Genomic DNA, 20734 nt, shown 5'->3' with positions numbered 1-20734 from the left:
ACATGTGTGCCACCTTTATTCTGAAGGTTACGCAACCCCACTTCCTGTGGACGTAATTTTGAGCAGCTTGACGTCGCTCTGCGTGAGCACGTTGAGCGCTGCAAAAGATTACAAGCTCAAAACTTTGACTTTTATTTTCCTTTTTGCACATTTAGTCCTTTTCACTGTGGTGCTGGTGCACGGAAAAATACCTGTGAGTAGAAATACACCTGAACGCACCATGCAGGTGGACGGGCACCAGAAACAGGACCGCTTTCCAGAACTCCTTTAATCTGAAGAGGACAGAAACACATCAGATGTCTTCTTCTAATCACAGCAGTATTGTCATCTCACTGTACTTTCCTCCCCTAAACATAAAAACAATATTTAACAGTTAACAGAGAAACTAGCTAACGCAGGACGGGTTAAAAACATCTATAAAACTTATACTGACGGTAAAATCAACACAAAACAGTCTGGCAACACAAAAGTATACAACAATAAAGAACAAACACCAAAGAGAATCACTTCAACGACTACATGTCCAAAGAAAACAACATAATTACTGCAGCTTACTTCGCTCACACAACCTACCTCAGCAAGGTGCAGCAGCATGTGACAGGTAGAGGGGAGGAGCTACGGAAGCCCAGGAGCTACGGAAGCCCAGAAGGCAAAAAAAAAAAAAAGGCAAAGCGAAGTAAAGTAATTTCCACAGGAGAAAAATAACTCATGGAGATAAAATTCATAATGATTAAATAATAAATAAAATTCACAAACATGAATTTAAATAAATAAAATACATTATGGTGCTTATGTTAAAATATCCGTGCCTTTTAATAAGAGTAATAATAAAAACAAAGATAAATGCATATAGATCAGACACATCAGTGTGTTTGTTGGTATTTCACGGTGTGTTTGAGGCCTCATCCTCTGGGAGCCGCTGCGGATGTTCCTGCCTTTTATTCTCCTGTCAGTAAATGTGATGCAGACTGGACTCGTCACTTTTTGCAGCGGAGGCCACCTTCCTCACCCGACGCACCGTGAGGCTCAATATCCTCCCTCCATCCCTCCATCCTGAGCACAGCCTGGATGCTCCTGCACCTCCTCTACAGTTTCCACACACAGCTCTGCTGTTTATCCGGCATGTAACCCGGGTTTCTGCTCATTCAGCCCGGTTCATGTGCGTCTTCCCCCCCATGGAGGACTAGTCAGGCCGGGGATCCACCGCCCCGCAGGCTGCCGGGGGGGAGACGGAGCTCCTCACCGACGGAAGGACACCCAGTTCGGGGAAGAAAGCGGTGAAAATGGTCGGTGTTCGCCGCTCAGGAGGCTCAGTTTGCCGTCATGTGAACGCGGACGAGGCGCGTCAGGCTGCCGGGGATGATGGTGAGTGGTGATTAACGCGCACGGTGCGTCTCTTTTGTCTCAGGCGCGCACACACGCACACGCACGCACTCACCTGCTGTCAGAGAATAAAAAGCAGGAGTTTAGTTGTGGATCCAGCAGAAGAGGAGGCCTGGGGCTGAAATACTGGGGCTGTCAGCGGGCTTCATGTTCAGGTCTGACCCGCATCAGGGTCGATCATCCAGATGGATGGATGGATGGATGGATGGTGTGTTTACCAGAGAGAGATGTGCTCACCAGTCTGAGCTCTCCCAGAGGTCCCTGAAGGGGTCTCAAGCCAGCTTTAAGCTCAGTTTAGGTTTAATCTCCTGATCAGTGGTGGAAGAATCACTGAAGGTAAAAGGGTGTTGCTGTCAGAATTGTATCCTGGATGTTTCTGGATCATTTAAACCCACTAAATCTGTTTTATTGCAACGTGAACGGGATGTTTTTGGTTTGTGTTTGGACTTGGATTGGAAATAATGGTTACTTGCAGCCTTAGACTTTAATGTGACGTTTAATGTGACGCGTGTGAGCAGCTTGTGGGCTGGAGACACCCAGGGGTGCTCCCTGCACGATGAGCTTCATTTTATGACTCTGAGGTGAAGTGATGTCGGTCTTTAATGTGGTCTTCCTGCAGAGGGATCTGACCCACTTATGGCTTAACGGTTTCCTCATGTGCTTTAAGTCACTGCTCAGAGGGAGGCAGCGAAACGTCTCCAGTGCAGTTTACATTTACTCAAGTACATATTTGAAGGATCAGAACAATTTAGTGCAGTGCCCCCCCTTGATGAAAATAAACAGCACAGGCCAAGATATGTATGCGCCACACTCCAAAACACTACATTTCCCACAATGCAGCGTCACAGAAGACGTGACACAGCGGTTTCCAAAGGCTGAGGAGTTCTGAACTTTGACCCTGGGTGGAGTGTCTCTGCTCCCTGTAGCTTACTGCAGGGACAAGCCCTCAAACCTGGAGGTCTGGAGGTTTCTAGTCGTACCTGACAGGTGCAAGTGTGCAGGAAAACATGGACTCATCAGTTTCAGTTTGACTCATAAGCCTGCAAATGAACTCAGACTTTCATCATCATCATCATCAGCTTGTACTATTTTGGAGTCATGTGACCGTTTATATCCTAATATTACTTCTGCCGACTGCGTTTAAGCTTCATAATCATCAAAGTGGTGTTCATTAGTGAAGATTATCTTGCTGAACAAAACATTTAAGTATTTGAATCCAAAGATCCAGTGGAAGAGTCCTATTGGCTGTTTGTGGAGGGAACCAGGATCTGGTGTCTAACCGCACAGGGATGAACCCATCAGAGACAAAGAAATGGAACAACTCCTCACCCACAGCGGCAGGAAACAGACCAGAATGCATTGCAGCTCCAATTCAGGTTGAATTAAACTGCCACCAGTGTGTCTTCATCTATAACTCAGTGCAGATGAACAGGATTCGTGCTCTCTGGAGGTCACTGACAGGCATTCTGGGAAATGTAGGGCATTGCTAACTGAAGCAGGAGCCAGGTTAAAGGGAAGTGATGGAGAAAAGGAGCTCCTCCCGTGTTTTGAGCGTCAAGTTCTGGAGCAGTGAGAGGATGTGAGGCTGAGTCTGTGCTCAGAGCTGCTGCCTGATAAAACCCTCGGCGAGCTCTTTGTGGATTCACTGTGTGTCAGACCGCCGTCTTATCGGTGCAGTCAGGCGGCACGGCTCGCGCTCTGCAGCCCCACTGGGGGAATGAAAATGCCACAACACGTCGCTTCAGATCCACTGGTGGGTCAACATCTCCTGCATGGTGCCGCTCGCATCCTCCCTCACCCCGTCTCCCTCGTCCTCACCCTCTCCCGTCCGCCTGATGCAGGGGAGGCAGAGTTTCTTCTCCAGCAGCTGCAGCGTCACTGTGATCTACTAAACATCCGGCTGTCTGTGCTTTTACACTCATTGATTGTTACATTCACATCGTGAAATGACCTGATCAGATTCATCCTCTTAAATACAATAATAAAAAAGCTTTCTTATCCAGTAGTTTGTTTATTCCCTCAGTTAGAGATACTGTGGCTCATAATTAGAAACATAATATTCATCATTTGATAGATTTGGTCCATAATTTATAATAAAAAATACTCTAAAATACTCCATGTATTATAAAACATTATGCCTCCATGTGGGTGAGTGACTGTGAACCTTGATGGAGCAAAGATGGCAGCCGCTGAATAAAGCAAAATAAGAGAATTATTCCTTTAAATAATCATCTTTAAACAAACTTAACTTTCACCAGAGCTACGTGTGTGTGAGACACTTGGTCGCTGAGCATGAGTCATGTTTCTAACACCTTCCTACTGAGCAGGTGAACTCAACAGCTCCTTACAACCTTGTACAAAAGAAACATGGACAGTTTTATTTACGTGCAGCAGCGACATGCTCACACATTCCTCCGGCAGACATTCATCATCCTGAAGAGCTTCTACGCACACAGGTTGTCGTCTCAGGTTGCGTTTCTTCCCGTGTTGTCTTTCCTGAAGAATGGTGTTTGTGTCAGACGGGGCGTTCAGGGTCCAGCAGTGATGATAGCTGCTAATTAGTGTACAGCTTCACACAGCGAGCTGAGACCTGCGGGCTGCTGAGGCCCAGATGTTCGGAGCTGACAGGTGCAGAGAGGAGAGTCTGGACTCCCCTCAGAACTGTTGCCCGGTCCTGCTTCGGGTTTACTGAGGACAAACAGCATTTAAAAACAAAATAGTTTGTCCAGAAATAATCAGAAACTTCTAAAGTTTCTTCACAAATCTGCATTTTCATTTGTTCAGGTTGTTATTATATTTATGTAATGTGTGTCTATATGAGGCTTCAGGTAAGAATTATCTGGATTATTCACAAATCTATTGATATAAAGCACAGAGAGACTCAAAAGATGAAGTAATAGATTAGCTGACTAACCATTGCAGCACTTGATTTAAATCTGTTAATCGTTCCGCTGATCTTAACTCTCATTCTTCAGCAAAGGAACTTTTAAAATAATTGGATGTGGAAGTTTTATCTTTATCTTTTTATCTTTAGATAAAACAGCTTCTTTTCTGATCATGTGACCTCTGATCATGTGACCTGTGACCTCTGATCATGTGACCTGTGACCTCTGATCATGTGACCTGTGACCTCTGATCATGTGACCTGTGACCAGACTCCGTGCCTCACTCTTCTCTCTGCTCCGAAGCAATGAGGTCGTGTGATCACACGTGCTGCGCTGTCACTGGAGATGGCATGCAAGGGCGAGCAGAGAGGATCATGGGTTATTCCTGCACGTGGGTCTGTGTGTGATTAATTATTGCAGCGTAATTATTATTGATCATTTTCTATCGGAGCCAGAAATCAGGAAAAAAGGGTATTTCTGACACGTGAAGTGCATGAAATGAATAATTCAAAGAGATTATTAAGCAGCGGTTGTAATAACGGAGTCCTGCTGATGATCGGTGGGGTTGAAGTTGGTGTTGTGATGGTTTGGTTGTGATTCCACTGTGCCGGTTCTCTGGGCTTGGCTTTCCTCTAGGTACAATATGTCCTTTCCCAATCTGAGTGTACCTGAAAGAACTTAAAGGGAATCTCCCATGTTTTCTGTGGCCGTGCATTGATAGTACTACAGATAGAGGAGTTGTCCTGAACACCAGGCTTGTCTTTAGCCTTTTGCTCTTAAATGTCAGACTGAAGCGGTTGCCGATGACTTGCTGGCTCGAAGGAGTGAGGACTCAGCAGGCAGCGACGCCATAAATCAGTCGATAAGCTCAAAAACTGTGAATCAAGGCAAACACAAGCAGCTGCTCAGCATACAAGCCTGAAAACAGAAAAATACCAGGCTGATGGGCTCAGTAGTTTGACACATCACACACGAATGAACACCCATTTAATGTAACAAGATTACAGACAAGTCACGTTCACAAGCACCGTCTTTCCTCCTCTTTTGAGCATTTGGTGTAAAAACTCACAGATTTCCCGACATCACACCTCAAAGAAAGAAACAGAGAGACAGCAGCAGCTGTTTCTTCCTCCTGTGTTGATCTGGAAACATTCAGGCTGTAACCCTGAGTTTAGATTCTCCTCCGCCGGGACAAACATCATTGATATTCCTGAGCAGCTCCCTCAGGGCAGCGGTGGACGGGGAGAACAGTGAGCCGGTCGGGGGATGTTCAGTCATACAGAGCAGCAGGATGAAGACGGCGTGAAGAAGAGAAGCCTTGTTGTGTGAGGGTGGCAGTTATGTAAGGAGGTATTCAGACATGCCGCTGCAGGTCTGAGGACACTCGGGAGGAACTTGCAGGTGAAGAACGATGTTGAAAAAGGACTTTTTTGATTGATTGATTTAGGACCAGACCCCAGTCCTGATTGTAAAAGGCCTGCTGTTAATCCAGAGCCTGCCTGACCTCGCCTCCGGCCGCTCGGCATTCAGTCGAATCTCATTATCTTTGTATCTGCCGTGAACAGACCACACAGACATGAGGATTATCGGAGCTGCTCGGATGAAGCAGAGGACCATTAAACTGCTTTTTAACCTGATCAAGCAAACAATTTGGCTTAAGAGGAAAGAAATCAAACAAATATGCATGTGGATTGATTTTGAACTGGTGTGTTCTGTTTTATAACGTCCTCTGAAGGGACGTCTCTGAAATATTAACCCTGATATTACTCTTTAATGAAACACCCTGCTGAGCTGCATCATGGGAGATGTCAGCAGAGATCCATGAGCTCCTGAGACCCGCTTTGAGGAACACCTCCGTGAGTTTGAAGATTAGTCAGATGCCAAAGCAGTGCGTAGTAGTTGATGATACTATGACAGTCACCATGGCGACCTTTCTCTCCAAACAACCTCCCAGGACTTTGCACTGGTACATCGTCAGTGTTTCACTGGATGATGTCGCTGCGTTTAACCTTTCCTGTACAGCCATAGTGCATTAAAATGACTATCTTATCTGTTCCTTTCCTATTGGACAGGATGGAAAGATGCCAGGATTTAAACTAAGTCCACCGGTGCTGTTATGGTTAGTTGATTAGTACCGGTCAGTGTTAGCCAGCAGGCCCGACGTGCTCTGGTTCTGTCACTGCAAACGGACTATTTTGGTTGTATTGAGCTTTGGGAACTTGTGTTACTTCTTCTGACACTTTGTGGACTAAAATAGTTCCTCCTGTGGCATGTGTTGGAGGCTGTCGGGGTGAAAACAGAGTATGACACACACAAAGACCTCAGTGTCTTCCTCCTCCTCCTCCTCCTCCTCCTCCTCCTCCTCCTCCTCTTCTCACTGATTCCCGATCAGCAGATTCTCCACATTCTGTCCAATCAGAGGAAATGACAGCAGCTACACAGGGTTTTATAACAGGAGGTGCCCATTCACCCTGAGCCTTATGTAACCTGCTCAGCGAGTGTCTGAGGAGGTGTGAGAACGCCTCGGCCTCTTGGCGCCGCCGGTCGTGCCTAATCTCCCGGAGTCGTGCGGGTGCTTGTGGGAGAGATCTGTGGACCGCTGCAGACACTGTTCATCAGCACAAGTCACAGTATGTTGTTGTTGTTCTGTAAAAAAAAAAGAGCCATGTGAGATGTGAGTCACCTGATGGGTTTGGAGCCTCACTAACATTCAGATCTGAATAGAAATTGAGATTCTTTCTTGAAATTGACTGTTTTTTGTTGTTTTTTTGCATCTTTTGTGTCCACAATGCTCTTCTGCTGCTCTCCAAGGATGCTGAGCAATTTGGAAATTCAGATTTGCTTCATTTTAATTCAGAAATCAAAGCACAATTTGCCTGATTTCAGAGTATTAAGAAGCAGATGATGACAACAACAACAACAACTAGGTGATCAAATCTGCAGCTTACAGCCATGAAAGCAATAGTTAGCTTAAAGACTGGAAGTGGTGTTCTAGGTTTTTGGGTGGAGTAAACCAGTGGGATATAAGGAGGGTGTTGGTAGTAGTAGTTTGGGGTTTTGCCTTCCAGTCTTTCTGTGATGCTGAGTGGGATCCAGTCTCCTCATCTTCTGCCTGCCAGAAAACAAATGAGCCTTTTCCCCAAAATGTCAAACTATTCCTTTAACAATCTACTCAAGCACTCGGTTCCAAAATACCTATTTTACTTTTTCCTTTTTGGATAAGCTGCAACAAAGCAAACAGTGTTTAGGGACTAACGGTGTCCACTGATGTTTATGTTTTAAATCATATGATCCACAGCCTCAAACTGCACAAACAAAGATTGGTATGAAGCAGAATTCCTCAGTCATGTTCTTGGAGCTGTCCTGTCCTGTCCTGTCCTGACCGACCGTGGTCCTCACACACACACACACACACACACACACACACACACACACACACAGATGACACAGGCTCACATGCAGTGACACCACCAGCCACGTCCTCCCCTGCATACTGTCACGTTTCCACTGCAACCCGGCCGGTATTGATCGACATGTGCAGAGGGATGGCGGTTGGCGTGCCAGGTTATCGGCAGGGTGATTGACGACAACAACCCCTCTCTCTCTCTCTCTCCCTGTCTCTCTCTCTCTCTCTCTCTCTCTCTCTCTCTCTCTCTCCCCTCTCTCTCTCTCTCTCTCTGTCTCTCTCTCTCTCTCTCTCTGTCTCTCTCCCCCTCTCTCTCTCTGTCTCTCTCCCCCTCTCTCTCTCTGTCTCTCTCCCGGAAGCTGACATGTAAACCGGTGACACACTCGGTCTTCCGCTGCGAGCGGCGGGACGCTGGCAGCTCGCTCTGAGCTCGTCATGAACAGGCCTGTTTTTGGCAGCTCCCCCATCAGCCTGTTACCTTGGCTGGCTCCTGAACAACACTGGGAGACAGAGAGAGGTCTGTCTGCATCATGTGCTCCGGCTCATTTTCTCATTAGACCGCAGGCGCGCAGACACGGCGAGGAGGGAAGAGAGGCTTTTGGGTGAGGACGTGCTGCAGCTCGGTCAGACCGGCACATTTCTCAGGTCAGTGATGGAGAGAGGAGCAGATTTAAGGCAAAGGCTTCAGATCACATTGTGTCTTTGGGAATCAGCAGTGATATGAATGTGCTTCAGCTGTCAGAGGAAATGTTCTTATCGTCCACAGAGTTTTAGTCTTTGTTTCACTACTTTATGTTGATTTGTGTTCTGCTATTTTAACTAATTTAGCTCAACGAATTAAAAGAATAAGAGATGCTAATGTTCAGGACTTTTTGTTAACACATTTAAATACTTTCTCACATCCGGAGTTTGATTTATCATTCAGGAATGTTTGGCTACAACTACAGCAAGGATTTTCCTTATTGAAGCCTTTGGATTAATTGTTTGGTCTATAAAATATCACAAAGTGGTGATTTCCTAAAGTCAAAGACGACATCTTTTAAAACTTATTTTACTTATTTGGTGAAATTAAAGGTACAAAACCCAAAGAATCCTCACAGTTCAGATCCTGGAGGAAGAGAACATTTGATAATCAGTCATCAAAATAGTTACCAACTAGTTTTCTGTCATTTTCAGTAACGTCAAAAGGAAATACAACATTCAAAGAGTTTTGTTTGGTTTATTTTATGTCTTATTAATGCTTCTTGATATTGATATCAATGATTGAAGTGGATCAAACGAGGCGTGAAGGTTCAGGACTCTGTTATTGGGAATAAAGTTCTTGAAGGAAATGATTGTGATTTTTACATTTTGTAGTAAACAGTTAACAGAGGAAAGAGCTGAGGTGAGTCGATAATGAGAGCAGTTGTTAGTCGCAGGCTTATTGATTAAAAACACGTCGATCTCGGAGCCGTAAATGTCTAAAAAAGGCTTCTTTAAGTATAAAGGAACAATCCGTATGTGTTTGTGACTGTGAGCAGATATTTGTGCACCTGCACTGAAACGTCTTTGGACACGAGGTTTGTATTTGTTGCCAATGCAAAGTGATTTGGAGAACAGCTGAAGTGCAGTGAGTAATGCATGATGAGGCCGTTACGTAACACAACATGGTGGGAAGGCCACTGGCCTTTTTTCTTCTTCCTCTCCCTCTCCTTTCTCTTCTTTCTCTTTCACTCCCTTTTCAAAATTTCCTTCCTCTTAACACTTTGGCTGCTTTGTGCTCCCGCTCAGCGTTTCTTCCCCTCATGCCTCAGACCCCATCAGACCGACCGGAGGTCCTGATTTCATCACTACATGTTTGTCTCTGACACAATATCACTGCTTGTTTGTGTTTAGGTCATGTTTCCGGGTGTAAAATATGACTTTGGGTTGAACCTTTTTGAGGTTATAGCATCATGTGGGAATGTTGCAGAGGAGATCTGCTGTATATTTGGACTGTTTCATATTTAGATGCTTCATGTTTTACACATTTATTTTGATGCTTCACCTTGAATAACTGTGTAAAAGTAAAAAAACTGTTTTCATTCAGTCTACAGCTCAGAATCTCTCCGTCACATCCGTCTGATGACTGCAGTGAGTTTACAGAATGATGTTTTTAGGTTTAACGTGTCCGTCTGTCTGGAGCAGCTCTGCTGTTCTGTTTCGAACAGGAAGTTGGATGGACTTATTCTTGGCGGTAGTGGACTGTCACACAGCGACAGGTCCAGGAACAGTCACGCCGGCCGTTGGTTGTGTCATATCACTCCTCGTTCTGCTGTTACTCACCGTCGCCGAGGCTTTGGGCGTCAGTCACGACTGTGATACGCTCGCTCACGTTGTTTGTTGTTGACGTTTTCCTGTCGGAGAAATCTGCTGCGTGACACCTGTTGTGTTATGCAGATGGTCTGGTGTTGTGTGGTGTGGTGTTCTCTAGTAATAACACCTAAAACTATGTTAAAAGCCTTTTGGGGTTTTTGCTCATTGTGCTTTAATGTCGCTTCAAGAGGTCCCTTTAATTCTAAACTTTACACACACAACCCTCAGTGCCAGAAAAGTCCTGAAGAGATAAAATCCTTCAGAGAAAGAATCCAACAATCCTCCCCTGTGAAAACTATATACACATTTAAAAGACTGGATCTGTTCAGATCAGTCGTCTGGAGGAAAAGACGGACGTGAAAGAAGGAAGTAAAAAGGATGTCTTAATAATATCTACTGTTAATTTATCTTATGGTGAGGGTAAAGTCATAACAAGAGTAGAGGAGGGAAAAGTTAAATGTTTCCTCTCTGAAACACTGAAACCTAAAACTGGAGCTGCTTTCATTATCTGATTTCATTTCTTTAAGAACAAACGTCAGACCAACAGATATAAACAGAAAATGCACACATTTGAGAAGCTGGAGCCGGAGAGTGCCACATGATGATGACTAGAATAATTGTTTGACTTTTCAGTGCGTTAACTGATTGATTGATTGGCCGATCACTTCAGCACCACCTACAGTCACACTGACAGGAAGGCAGTCATGAGTGGACGTACTTTGGAGTCCACGCGGCTTTGACGAGACCCTACTGGGAGCATTAGTGCAAATCAGATCAGACATCAGACGAACATAGCTGACTATTGTAGACACATGGCTGGGGAGACGCCAGTTGATGAGGTCACTGGACTGCTTGCGCTCTTATTGGCCGAAGCTGAGCAACAGATGAGTTCAGTCAGAAGGTGCCGGCCGGCGTCAAACCGGCCGACGGCGACCGAGAGGCCTCAGCTGGGGAGATTAACACAGCTGGGTGTCAGTCAGGGCACACAGATGCATCGTAATGTTGTTTAATCTTAACTTCAAGTCTTCTTATGTTGTTGTTAAGAGATGTTGCACCACAGCAAACTCTCCTCTGCAGCATGGGTTTGGTCTTAAAGGTGGAAGTGTCTTTCCTCTAAGCTTCAAACAGAAGAGGAGAGGAGCATTTGGAACAAAACTGTTTTAAAATAAACGCATCGTGAACAGATTTCATGAGTCACAGGGTTATGAAACCCACACAGCCCTCTGTGCACGGAGCAGAAACTGAAATCGGTGCACTTGATGAGCGCGTTAGGAAAATGATCAAGAGACAGAAACTCAGATGTGATGCTCAGAGGTCACCAAGGTGACAAAGACAAAGAAGATGGCATCAAGCATGCTCAGTGAATTTAAATGAAGTTTGATTCTTCTCATGGAAGGAGGAGCCAAGTGAAATGAAGTACTGATTGAGTTACTAAAAGGCTTCTTTCATCAGAGTTTACCTCTGCAGACATTTCTCTGTCTGGGATGGAGCTCATTAAGATGCATGAATGCAAAATGAATCATGCCTCCCTCCTCTGCTTGTGTTATTCAGTGGAAGAAAACATGTTTTTTTAATCTTGTAAGACATCGCAGCAGCAGGAGGTACATTTATTTAAGCTCAGATGTGAAGCTCCGGTGCGTCGGCTTCCTTTTTGGGACTGTGGCCGTTCACCGTGGAGCATAACGGACATGTTGTACCGACAGGAGCAGCTGTCAAGTTACTAAACTGTCAGTCTGTGGATTCATGCTACTTTTCTGGAGCCTAAACACACCTCAGCGCTGAGATGTAGGTAGGACAGTGATGTAACTTGATGGGGCATAGAAAACATTTGGAGTGGGTGTGCTGTGGGTGTTACACTTTAGTGTGTTCCTGTGTTCTCAAAGTTATGCTGCTTCGCTGTTAATACCATCATTTCGTTGGGAACGTCCAGGAAAATGCAAAACAGTTCGCATGACATCTTTTGGATTTGCTGTGACACCATTACATCGTTCTCTTGAAAGCCACCAGACTCCATTGACAAAAGCACTAATTATACGTAGCAGTTGCTGGTCTGCTTACTGCCTCCATTGGTTAGTTTGCTCGTGTTATTGTGTGAATTTGGTGTTTTAAAGGGTTAGTTCAGGTCAAATACAGTATTTGTGTAACACACAATAACACAAACAAACTAGCAGATGAAGGCATGACTCCCATGCTCTTTCAGGTAAAATCCCTGTTTTAGTGAATGTAGTCTGGTGTGTGTGCTGTTTGTGGTTAAACCAAAAGGATCTTCCAGGTCTCTCTCTGTAGGGATCCTTTCCATGATGCTGTCACACACTTAGAATAACACTCTGAGCCTGTCAGTGGATCAAACAAGCTCTTTTAGTGGACCTACTGTGATCAGGTGCAGTTGCCTTGAAGATTAACATCACAGCCAACGTTTTTTTGTCATTTTGAGCCTAAAATATCTTTAAAAAAATGGGTCCCAGTTTTAAAATACAGGATTTTGTCCTTTTAACTCTAGCTGGAGGCAGCTGAACCCATCAACCTTGATGACATTATACAACATGTCCTGTGGTCACATCCTTCACAAAGACAAGTAAATGACAAAGACATACATGACCTTTAAATGCAGATACATGGAATAAAAACCAAAATGTCTATATATTTGTTAAGATATAAGAACTTTTTATGTAGTCATGAATTGTGTAGAAATGCACCATTAGGAGTAAATGGAGTGAAATGATTAATTGTGAAGTCCTTCTGAAACAGTATTGTTTACTTTCATCAGTCTTTAAAAAGAGCTGAGCTGTGCTGTAATGTGGACTTTAACATGTAGGTCAGACCTGAAGCAGCACGTGGTTCCCAGCCAGTGTGTATTTATAGCCGCCATTTATCTTTATTCACGAAAAGGCTTTGTCTCTTTTGCAGCCGCCAAGTTCAGACTGATGATGTCACCGCTGGACTGCACATCTGTGTCGGCGTGTCTGGGTCCCATCGACTGATCCACAAACCGCTCAGTTAAAGGCAGAGGTTGAGATTGATTGTGTGTTTTTTTGGGGAGGGGGGGGGTTTGTTGTTGAGTGAGACAATGAGGAAAGAGAGGTTTTAGTGTTTTTGGGGTGTTTTTGTCTCACAGCTGAAGGATGCTGCAGACATCTGAGAGAAGATGTACATTTGGCCTTTGGTGTATCTTAGACTGGATTCTCATTTTGTCTGACTTGAATTATTCAGTCTAAACTCAGGCTGTTATTTAATCCCGACTTGCTGGAATCAGTTAACTTGTGTAAAAGTTGGCAGCGTCCCGTCTGCTGCGTCGGTCTCATCCGTGTTTGTTGCTCACTTTGAAAAGGAGAAGTGGAAAACAATCAGGTGGTGGCATCGGCTCGGAGCTCTGTGTTGTTTTAAAAACACGCTGGTGTGACGTATTGATGATAATTGACACACACACACACACACACACACACACACACACACACTCACACACAGACGTATAAAGTGTGAGCACATTCAGAGGGAACAGGCGGGGCCACTGATTGGCTCTCGTGCTGTTGCTATGGGAGTTTATGCTGCTCTTCCATTGGTCAGGCTTCAGACAAGGGCCAACTGCCGGCTGTCTGTCAGCATCCCTCCGTCGTCGTGGCAACAGACAGGAAGCAGGATGGGAGGTGGAGAACCGTGTTGTTGTTGTTGCTGCTGCTGATGCTGATTTGGACAGCAGAAGAAACTCCCCGCTCATTTATTTTCTTCTTCTTCTTCTTCTTCCAGAGGATGATCCGTCTGAAAACATAAAAAGTGCACGTTTTGATCTGTGGGGCAAAACGGCTTAATGCCTCTGCACACACACACACACACACACACACACACACACACACACACACAGCGGTCACACGGCAGCAGCCAGCTAATCCTCCACCAAAAGATGATTATTAATACGACATGTTTGGATGAAAATGGAGATGAAAATGTAGAAAGAATATTCAGTGTGTGTGTGTTTGTGTCTGAATTTGTACCAAAGATATTTTCTGAGCTCTTTTGCACCATTGATCAGCCTCTTCCCACTGACTGTTCCTCCATTCAAATGCAAATGCTCCTTTCTTTAACACACACACACACACACACACACACACAGAGTTTACTCAGTGCTCCACAAACAGGAATTTGTCCTCAGCAGGTTTCTATTGTCTGTGGAGCCCAGAACTATGAATATGTTTGCTTTTAATGTAATGTGTGATAATGCAGGTGACCCTCTGCTGTCATTACAACATGTCTAAATACCATTCACATGTTTTTATAGACATATATATAAAAGTGTGTTGTGTGGGGGGGGGGAAGTTGGATTGACTAATAGAAGAGACAATAAAGCTGAATAACTGATGATAATGTGGAAGCTCTGCTGACACCCTGATACTTAGAGACGCCATCAGAGTCGTATCGTGAGACAGTTTTTGTGGCATATTTTTCAACTTTGACAAATAGCAGCTTATCCGTCGGCTCTGCACATCTGACCGTGGCGAGGTTTGTCAGATGGTTGTCAGATGGCGTCAAGACTCCTGAAAATCACTGCTGTTGTTTGCCAAGAAACCGTTACATAACCACAGTTTGTCCTTTTTACTCCTCTGTTTGTGTGCTGACTGTTCATTAGTGGGATTATTAAGAGTTATGTGTTGTTGGCAGAGCCAGGCTAGCTGTTTCCCCCTGTTTGCAGTCTTTATGCTAAGCTAAGCTAAGTTTGCATTTAGTTGCATGTAGTTTTTTGAGATTATTTTGTCTTTAGAGAAATAATGTGTCAGAGGTTAAAGGTCAGAGGAGGCAGCGGCAGGTACAATCAGGGTTTGTGTGACACACTTTCCTTCTTCACAGACAAACAAGCCAGACTAGTTTCATATGTGACACAAAGTTATGACTGTCCTCCTCTTCAAGACTCAGCCCTCAGGGAGGAAATGAACCGGGGACCGAGGGAGGGAAGTGAAGGAAGGAGTGGCGTCTGGCTGGGCAACAAGTAGCTGACGATTACGAGACGGATGAAGGTTAGGAGAGAAGAGTAGTAGGAGAGGAGGAAGGAAGAGGAGAAGGGAGGAGAGAAGGATGGGGGAGCTAATGAACATCACAGCAAAGTTCCCCAGACTGCAGTTACATAAACACCTCTGACCCAGAAACCTTCCACCGTCGGACTGAACTCATCCCGAGATGGAGAGAACGAAAGCAACCGGAGGGAGAGGAGGGAGGAGGCGAGGGAAGGAGGTGAAAGAGGAAAGGGAGTGAGATGGCTCTCTGATTCTGCAACTCTGCTGTTCTCTCTCATCAGTTATTTAACTTTATGTGCATGATTTAACACAACAGTCCCACCCTATTTTTACATTTTTACCGCTCTGCACTTCACATGCCCACTCCGGTGGGTCTGTTTCAGTGTCTCCCTCCTGCAAAGCCTCGAAAAGTTGTGAAAAATGGACAACTTGTGGAAGGAAAATCAAGATTTTTGAGGGTATTTGATTATCACCATAATCAAACATGCACCACACTGCTGTATGGTGCTGTATAGTATATCCTCAGAGTACACTCCACAGTTAGAGTGTATACTAACACTACTGAACCAGTTTCATCATGTGAGGGCAGTTTGTTTGTTTGTGTTTCTGAGTAGAAGCTCTTTCTTGGTATTGTATATATCCTGTATATATGGATGTATATATCCTGTATATATGGATGTATATATGGATGTATATACCCTGTATATATGGATGTATATATCCTGTATATATGGATGTATATATGGATGTATATACCCTGTATATATGGATGTATATATGGATGTATATACCCTGTATATATGGATGTATATATGGATGTATATACCCTGTATATATGGATGTATATATCCTGTATATATGGATGTATATATGGATGTATATATCCTGTATATATGGATGTATATATGGATGTATATACCCTGTATATATGGATGTATATACCTTGTATATATGGATGTATATATCCTGTATATATGGATGTATATATCTTGTATATATGGATGTATATATGGATGTATATACCCTGTATATATGGATGTATATACCTTGTATATATGGATGTATATATCCTGTATATATGGATGTATATATCCTGTATATATGGATGTATATATGGATGTATATATACTGTATATATGGATGTATATATCCTGTATATATGGATGTGTATATGGATGTATATACCCTGTATATATGGATGTATATATACTGTATATATGGATGTATATATCCTGTATATATGGATGTGTATATCCTGTATATATGGATGTATATATCTTGTATATATGGAGTTTTCTATCTAGGTTGCTGTATATAACAACCCCTTTTCTCAAGGGTGTGAAACTGACGTATGAACGTCAGGAAGGACGTGACGGAGAGCAAAGGCAGCAGGAAACGAGGGGAAGGTGAGATTCAGTGGGGTGCTGACAGGTGTACGCTGACAGGTGGACGCTGACAGGTGGACGCAGGTGGACGTCAAGAACTGTGGGGGGAAAAAACCAACAAGGTTGGGCCCAGAGAAGGAGAAAGTCCTGGCAGGCTTATTTCCCAAGTGCTGCTAACAAAGGACATCACTGGAATATAGATGAAGTGACAGATGAAGGGCTCATGTGGAGAAACTCAGGGTAAAATAAGGAAACTGGTGAGGAAGAAATACTAACTAAGTGTAGTTTGTACTCACAGCGAACAAACTACATCCTAAAGAGCTCTGTTTTACTCTCTTTGGTGCAGAACTCTTTTTTTATCAAGTTTCATCATCAGTCGTCAAAATCTTCTTTTTCTTCCTTCAGCCATAGTAACTATTTACTTTCTAACGCTGGCAGAGGAAACAGGAAACAGTGCTCTGTCTACCCTCCCTGACAAACCAGACGTTGCAGATGTTACTTATAATTTTCCTGAGAATTTTCCTGGGAATGTCGCCACCGACACCCAGCTGATGACACCAGGAAGTAGGCCTTCGGCTCAGTAATCTCATTTGTAGAGAGATGTGACTTAACAGGAAGTCCTCAGCATCAGAACTTTAGACTGGAGCCACAGTCTGAATGTGGAAGTACTGCTGATACAGTACAATAAAGTAATTTACAGCATCTGTTCGATAATTATCTTATAGTTTAGATTCCACAGGATGGTGGAGGACAGACTGACCTGCTGAGGAGGAGCCTTTGGGTGAATGTGGCCTGCAGGATGTTGCTGCTTGTTCTCCTTAAATGCCTCCTGATCAAACACAGAGAGAGTGAGAGGCTGCGATCGCCCTCGTCCACCCCGCTGGAACACCCGCTGTTATCTGAGCTATTATTATCCACTGTTTCCGCCATCGGGGGATGCCAAACTCTGTGTGTGTGTGTGTGTGTGTGTGTGTGTGTGTGTGTGTGTGTGTGGACACTAAACAAAATCTGTTTTACGCTGCTGCAGATTCTAAAGCCACTTTATTAACAGGGTAACAGGATTTTTTAGTTGCTGGCAGTGTTGCTGATCCTTTGGATCATGCTGGTGGTTTTTCATGGTTTAGCCCATTAAATTTAAACCACCTGACAAAACTGCCAATCAGCTGAATGTGTAAGTTCTAACCAGCCTTTAAAATCAACATGCAGAGATGTAAAGAGCTGGTTTAGACAGATGATCCGTCACGATGAAGTCTCCTTCATCCAGGATTAGAGAGATCAACACATTCATGAGCTACAATATCTCTGTGCTCTCTGTTAGCCCACATTGATCTCATTAGCATGTAAGAAGTGGGGTGTTTTTACCCATAATCCTCTTCTCATCTCCGTCTAACCCTTTGCTGTCTCCGGCCCTCCACCCACAGGTGAAACCATGCGGCTGGGTGGTGCTCCCTAGCCTCCCCTGCCCCTCGCCTCCCACCTGATCACCTCTCCTCTCCACCGCCTCCTCTCTCCGTCCGTCCGTCCGTCTCTCTCTTCCTGCTCACCATGGCGACCACCCTGGAGACACTGCTGGCCCGGCCCCAGGAGCTGAGCCTCGAGCCACTGGACGGCTGCAAGGACCCCGCCGGCCGCTACAAGGTGGTCCCCTCCGTCGTCTGCTCCATGTGCTGCCTCTTCGGCATCATTTACTGCTTCTTTGGTGAGTGCGGAGAGTCACGCCGGTGTAGCTTCTGTTTGCTTTACTCATTAAGTCACACATCTGTCAACAATTTCACGTGTGTCTTCCTCTGGCTTCAGGCTATCGCTGCTTCAAAGCGGTGATGTTCCTGACGGGCCTGATGTTCGGCTCCGTCGTCATCTTCATGCTCTGCTACAAGGAGCGCGTTCTGGACACCCAGCTGAGCGTGGAGGCCTCGGTGGGCATCGGCCTCGGCATCGGCACGCTCTGCGGCCTGGTCACCATGCTGGTTCGCAGCGTGGGCCTCTTTATGGTGGGCCTGCTGCTGGGCCTGCTGGTGGCCGTGGCCACCCTGGTGGGCATGGAGGAGCTGTCCGACAGCCCGCCGCGCTCCGTCTGGGTGCCCCTGGGCGTGCTGCTTGGCCTGGGCATGCTGTTCGCCGTGCTCACCCTGCAATGGCAGCGCCTCTTTACCACGCTGTCCACGGCGGTGTTTGGTGCAGCGGTCATTACCGTGGCGCTGGACTACTTCGTGGAGCTGTTCGCCCTCGTGCTGTACATGTACGAGCGCATGAAAGCGGCACCTGGAAAGCCTGTGTGCTGGCTGACGTGGGTGGTGCTTGGCGTGTGGCCTGCCCTCACCCTGCTGGGTGTCATGGTCCAGTGGAAGGTGACTGCTGAGGGATATTCCCATACCAAGGGTGAGGAGTTCTTGTGGTGCATGTATCTTAAACTACCATCGTTTACTTTTCCTGGTTTGCCTTCATTCACGCCTACGTGTGCTCACCATGTGGGAAAGTGAGATAGTATGTAAATGAGTGGTAATTGTGAAGTAAGAACCAATAAATCACACGCCGGCAGAAAGTTCAGATCTCTTGCGGTGGCATGCTCCGGTGTTGTTTAGCCTGCGGCTGACGTGAGAATTATGTGAGGAGTTTGAAGAGAAATCAGGACTGCTGTTTGAGCTCTAATGGCCTTAAAACTGTCCCGTGTGAAACCTGTTGAACAAAGTCTACAGACTGAGGCGCTTTTTCTGGGAACTTTGCCACCGTTTGTACAGTCTCTGGGGGCAACTACAGCATTTCCAAATATGCTACGGCTGAATTTTGCAGCTCTGGCTGACATTTTGTCTTTTGAGTAAAGGCTGAGGGTAACTTGGAGACTAAACAGATGTCTAGACCGCTGAATTAAAACTGGGCTAAACTTCAAGACCTGATCTTCTCTGTTCAAACAGTCACGTCTATGTAAGCTAGATGTTTAAGAGCCTCGATGTTAAGGTCGCCCCCCCTCTGTCCTGCTCAGTCATCATCAGCCGGCAGCAGAGGAGGATGCAGGTGATGCGGATTCGTCAGCGGGACGACCGCTATCGCAAGAAGAAGAAGAAGCAGCAGCAGCACGGCTCCTCCTCCCACCACCACCAGGCCAAGCAGCTTCACGCTGAGCCCGCCTACCGCCGCAAACCCAACCCCATCCGCCGCTACGACACGGACGTCCTCTCGCCGGTGAGCAGCCTTTAGCCTCACGTTCTGTCCTTCTGTCCCTTCATGCCTCCTTCAGTGTGTTTGCTCGTTTCTTTATTGTTTCTTGCTGTGATTTGTGTCAAACATTTCTGTTTGCTGCCACCAGCTTTTTATTCGTTTCCAGACCAGTTATAGATTTTAATGACGATCATTTCTGAGTTAATTTAACTTTTTTGCAGTAACAAAAGTCGGATATCTCAGCTGCTGTGTATTTTGGCTCGTCGGGTAAAATCCAGAAGGAAAATTGAAAATGCATTCCAGTTTTTATAATAACAAAGTGTTTGATCCATGAAGGCTGGTTGCTGGGAAAACACTTTCCAGTCATCGTGTCTTGTAATTGAATGCATGCCTGTTTGCTAACTTTCTTTAAACCAAAGTCTCTCTCCCTCCGTCCCACCCAGAGCTATATCCAGAGTTTCCGAGACCGGCAGGTGCAGGGGCAGCCCTTCCCGAGCAGGCTGGTCGGTGGACCCCACACCGTGGTGGATGTGGGCTATGACTGTGGCTCCACGACGCCTCTAACTGGAGCTGCGGGACCTTCGCTACGGGTCTGACCGCTCGTCCACCTGCCAGAGGCCTGAACGCTCCCCCTGACCGGGGAGAGACTCTACAATCACTACCCCGCCTGGTGAACGGCACCTGCGCTAGAGCAAACCACCACCGGGTTTAGATGCAAAGATTCTGGGTTTAAACATTATCTGGGTTCAGCCACACCCCTCAGAAGATGAAAATATATTTGGGGCTGGATTTACCCAAAATGCAAAATGTGTTTTACCCTTTACTAAGTTAATTTTGGGATCATAAAGCTCCACTGTCCTCATGGCTGCTGCTGGAGCCGTCACTGTGGTGCAGAGGTTTGGTTGACCTCATTTCACTTTAAGTAGAATGCACAAATGCATGCATGCACTTACACAAACACAAACCGCAGCTACAATCTTAAGGGTCGACGTGGAAACCTGAAGCAGCCTGCTGTACCCGGCCCCGGGCCTGTCTGTCACCATCTCATGTCAAACCGATCAGGGATCGCCGTTTCAGTGCAAACCCGCCTCAGGTTCAAACACAGGCATTGTATCAATCTATCAAAATACAACTTCGCCCTCGTTCAGCGTGCTGTTTCTACCGCCGTCGCCGTTTTTCAAC

The 20734-nt window shown here is 45.5% G+C and overlaps 1 protein-coding gene across 1 annotated transcript; it reads left to right on the top strand.

Annotated features, from left to right (window-relative positions):
* Window positions 1-1256: 1256 nt before the first annotated feature.
* Window positions 1257-20354, top strand: tmem198ab (transmembrane protein 198ab). The gene is made up of 5 exons (XM_070855483.1): window positions 1257-1365; window positions 17818-18095; window positions 18194-18775; window positions 19377-19576; window positions 19996-20354. Exons 2-5 carry the CDS (start codon window positions 17942-17944, stop codon window positions 20146-20148), a joined length of 1089 nt encoding a protein of 362 aa, XP_070711584.1. The 5' UTR covers window positions 1257-1365; window positions 17818-17941; the 3' UTR covers window positions 20149-20354.
* The last annotated feature ends 380 nt before the right edge of the window (window positions 20355-20734 follow it).

This window comes from Pempheris klunzingeri, chromosome 24 (genome assembly GCF_042242105.1).
Source record: "Pempheris klunzingeri isolate RE-2024b chromosome 24, fPemKlu1.hap1, whole genome shotgun sequence".
Classification (NCBI taxonomy): Eukaryota; Metazoa; Chordata; class Actinopteri; order Acropomatiformes; family Pempheridae; genus Pempheris; species Pempheris klunzingeri.
The sequence above is the reverse complement of the archived record's forward strand: the minus strand, read 5'-3'. Positions and strand labels throughout refer to the sequence as shown.

Bases quoted from the DNA above. Each gene is read 5' to 3' on its own strand.
- tmem198ab (XM_070855483.1), top strand. From the start codon at position 17,942: ATGGCGACCACCCTGGAGACACTGCTGGCCCGGCCCCAGGAGCTGAGC. The intron at 18,096-18,193 runs GTGAGTGCGGAG...CTCTGGCTTCAG, and splicing joins CATCATTTACTGCTTCTTTG to GCTATCGCTGCTTCAAAGCG. The intron at 19,577-19,995 runs GTGAGCAGCCTT...CGTCCCACCCAG, and splicing joins ACACGGACGTCCTCTCGCCG to AGCTATATCCAGAGTTTCCG.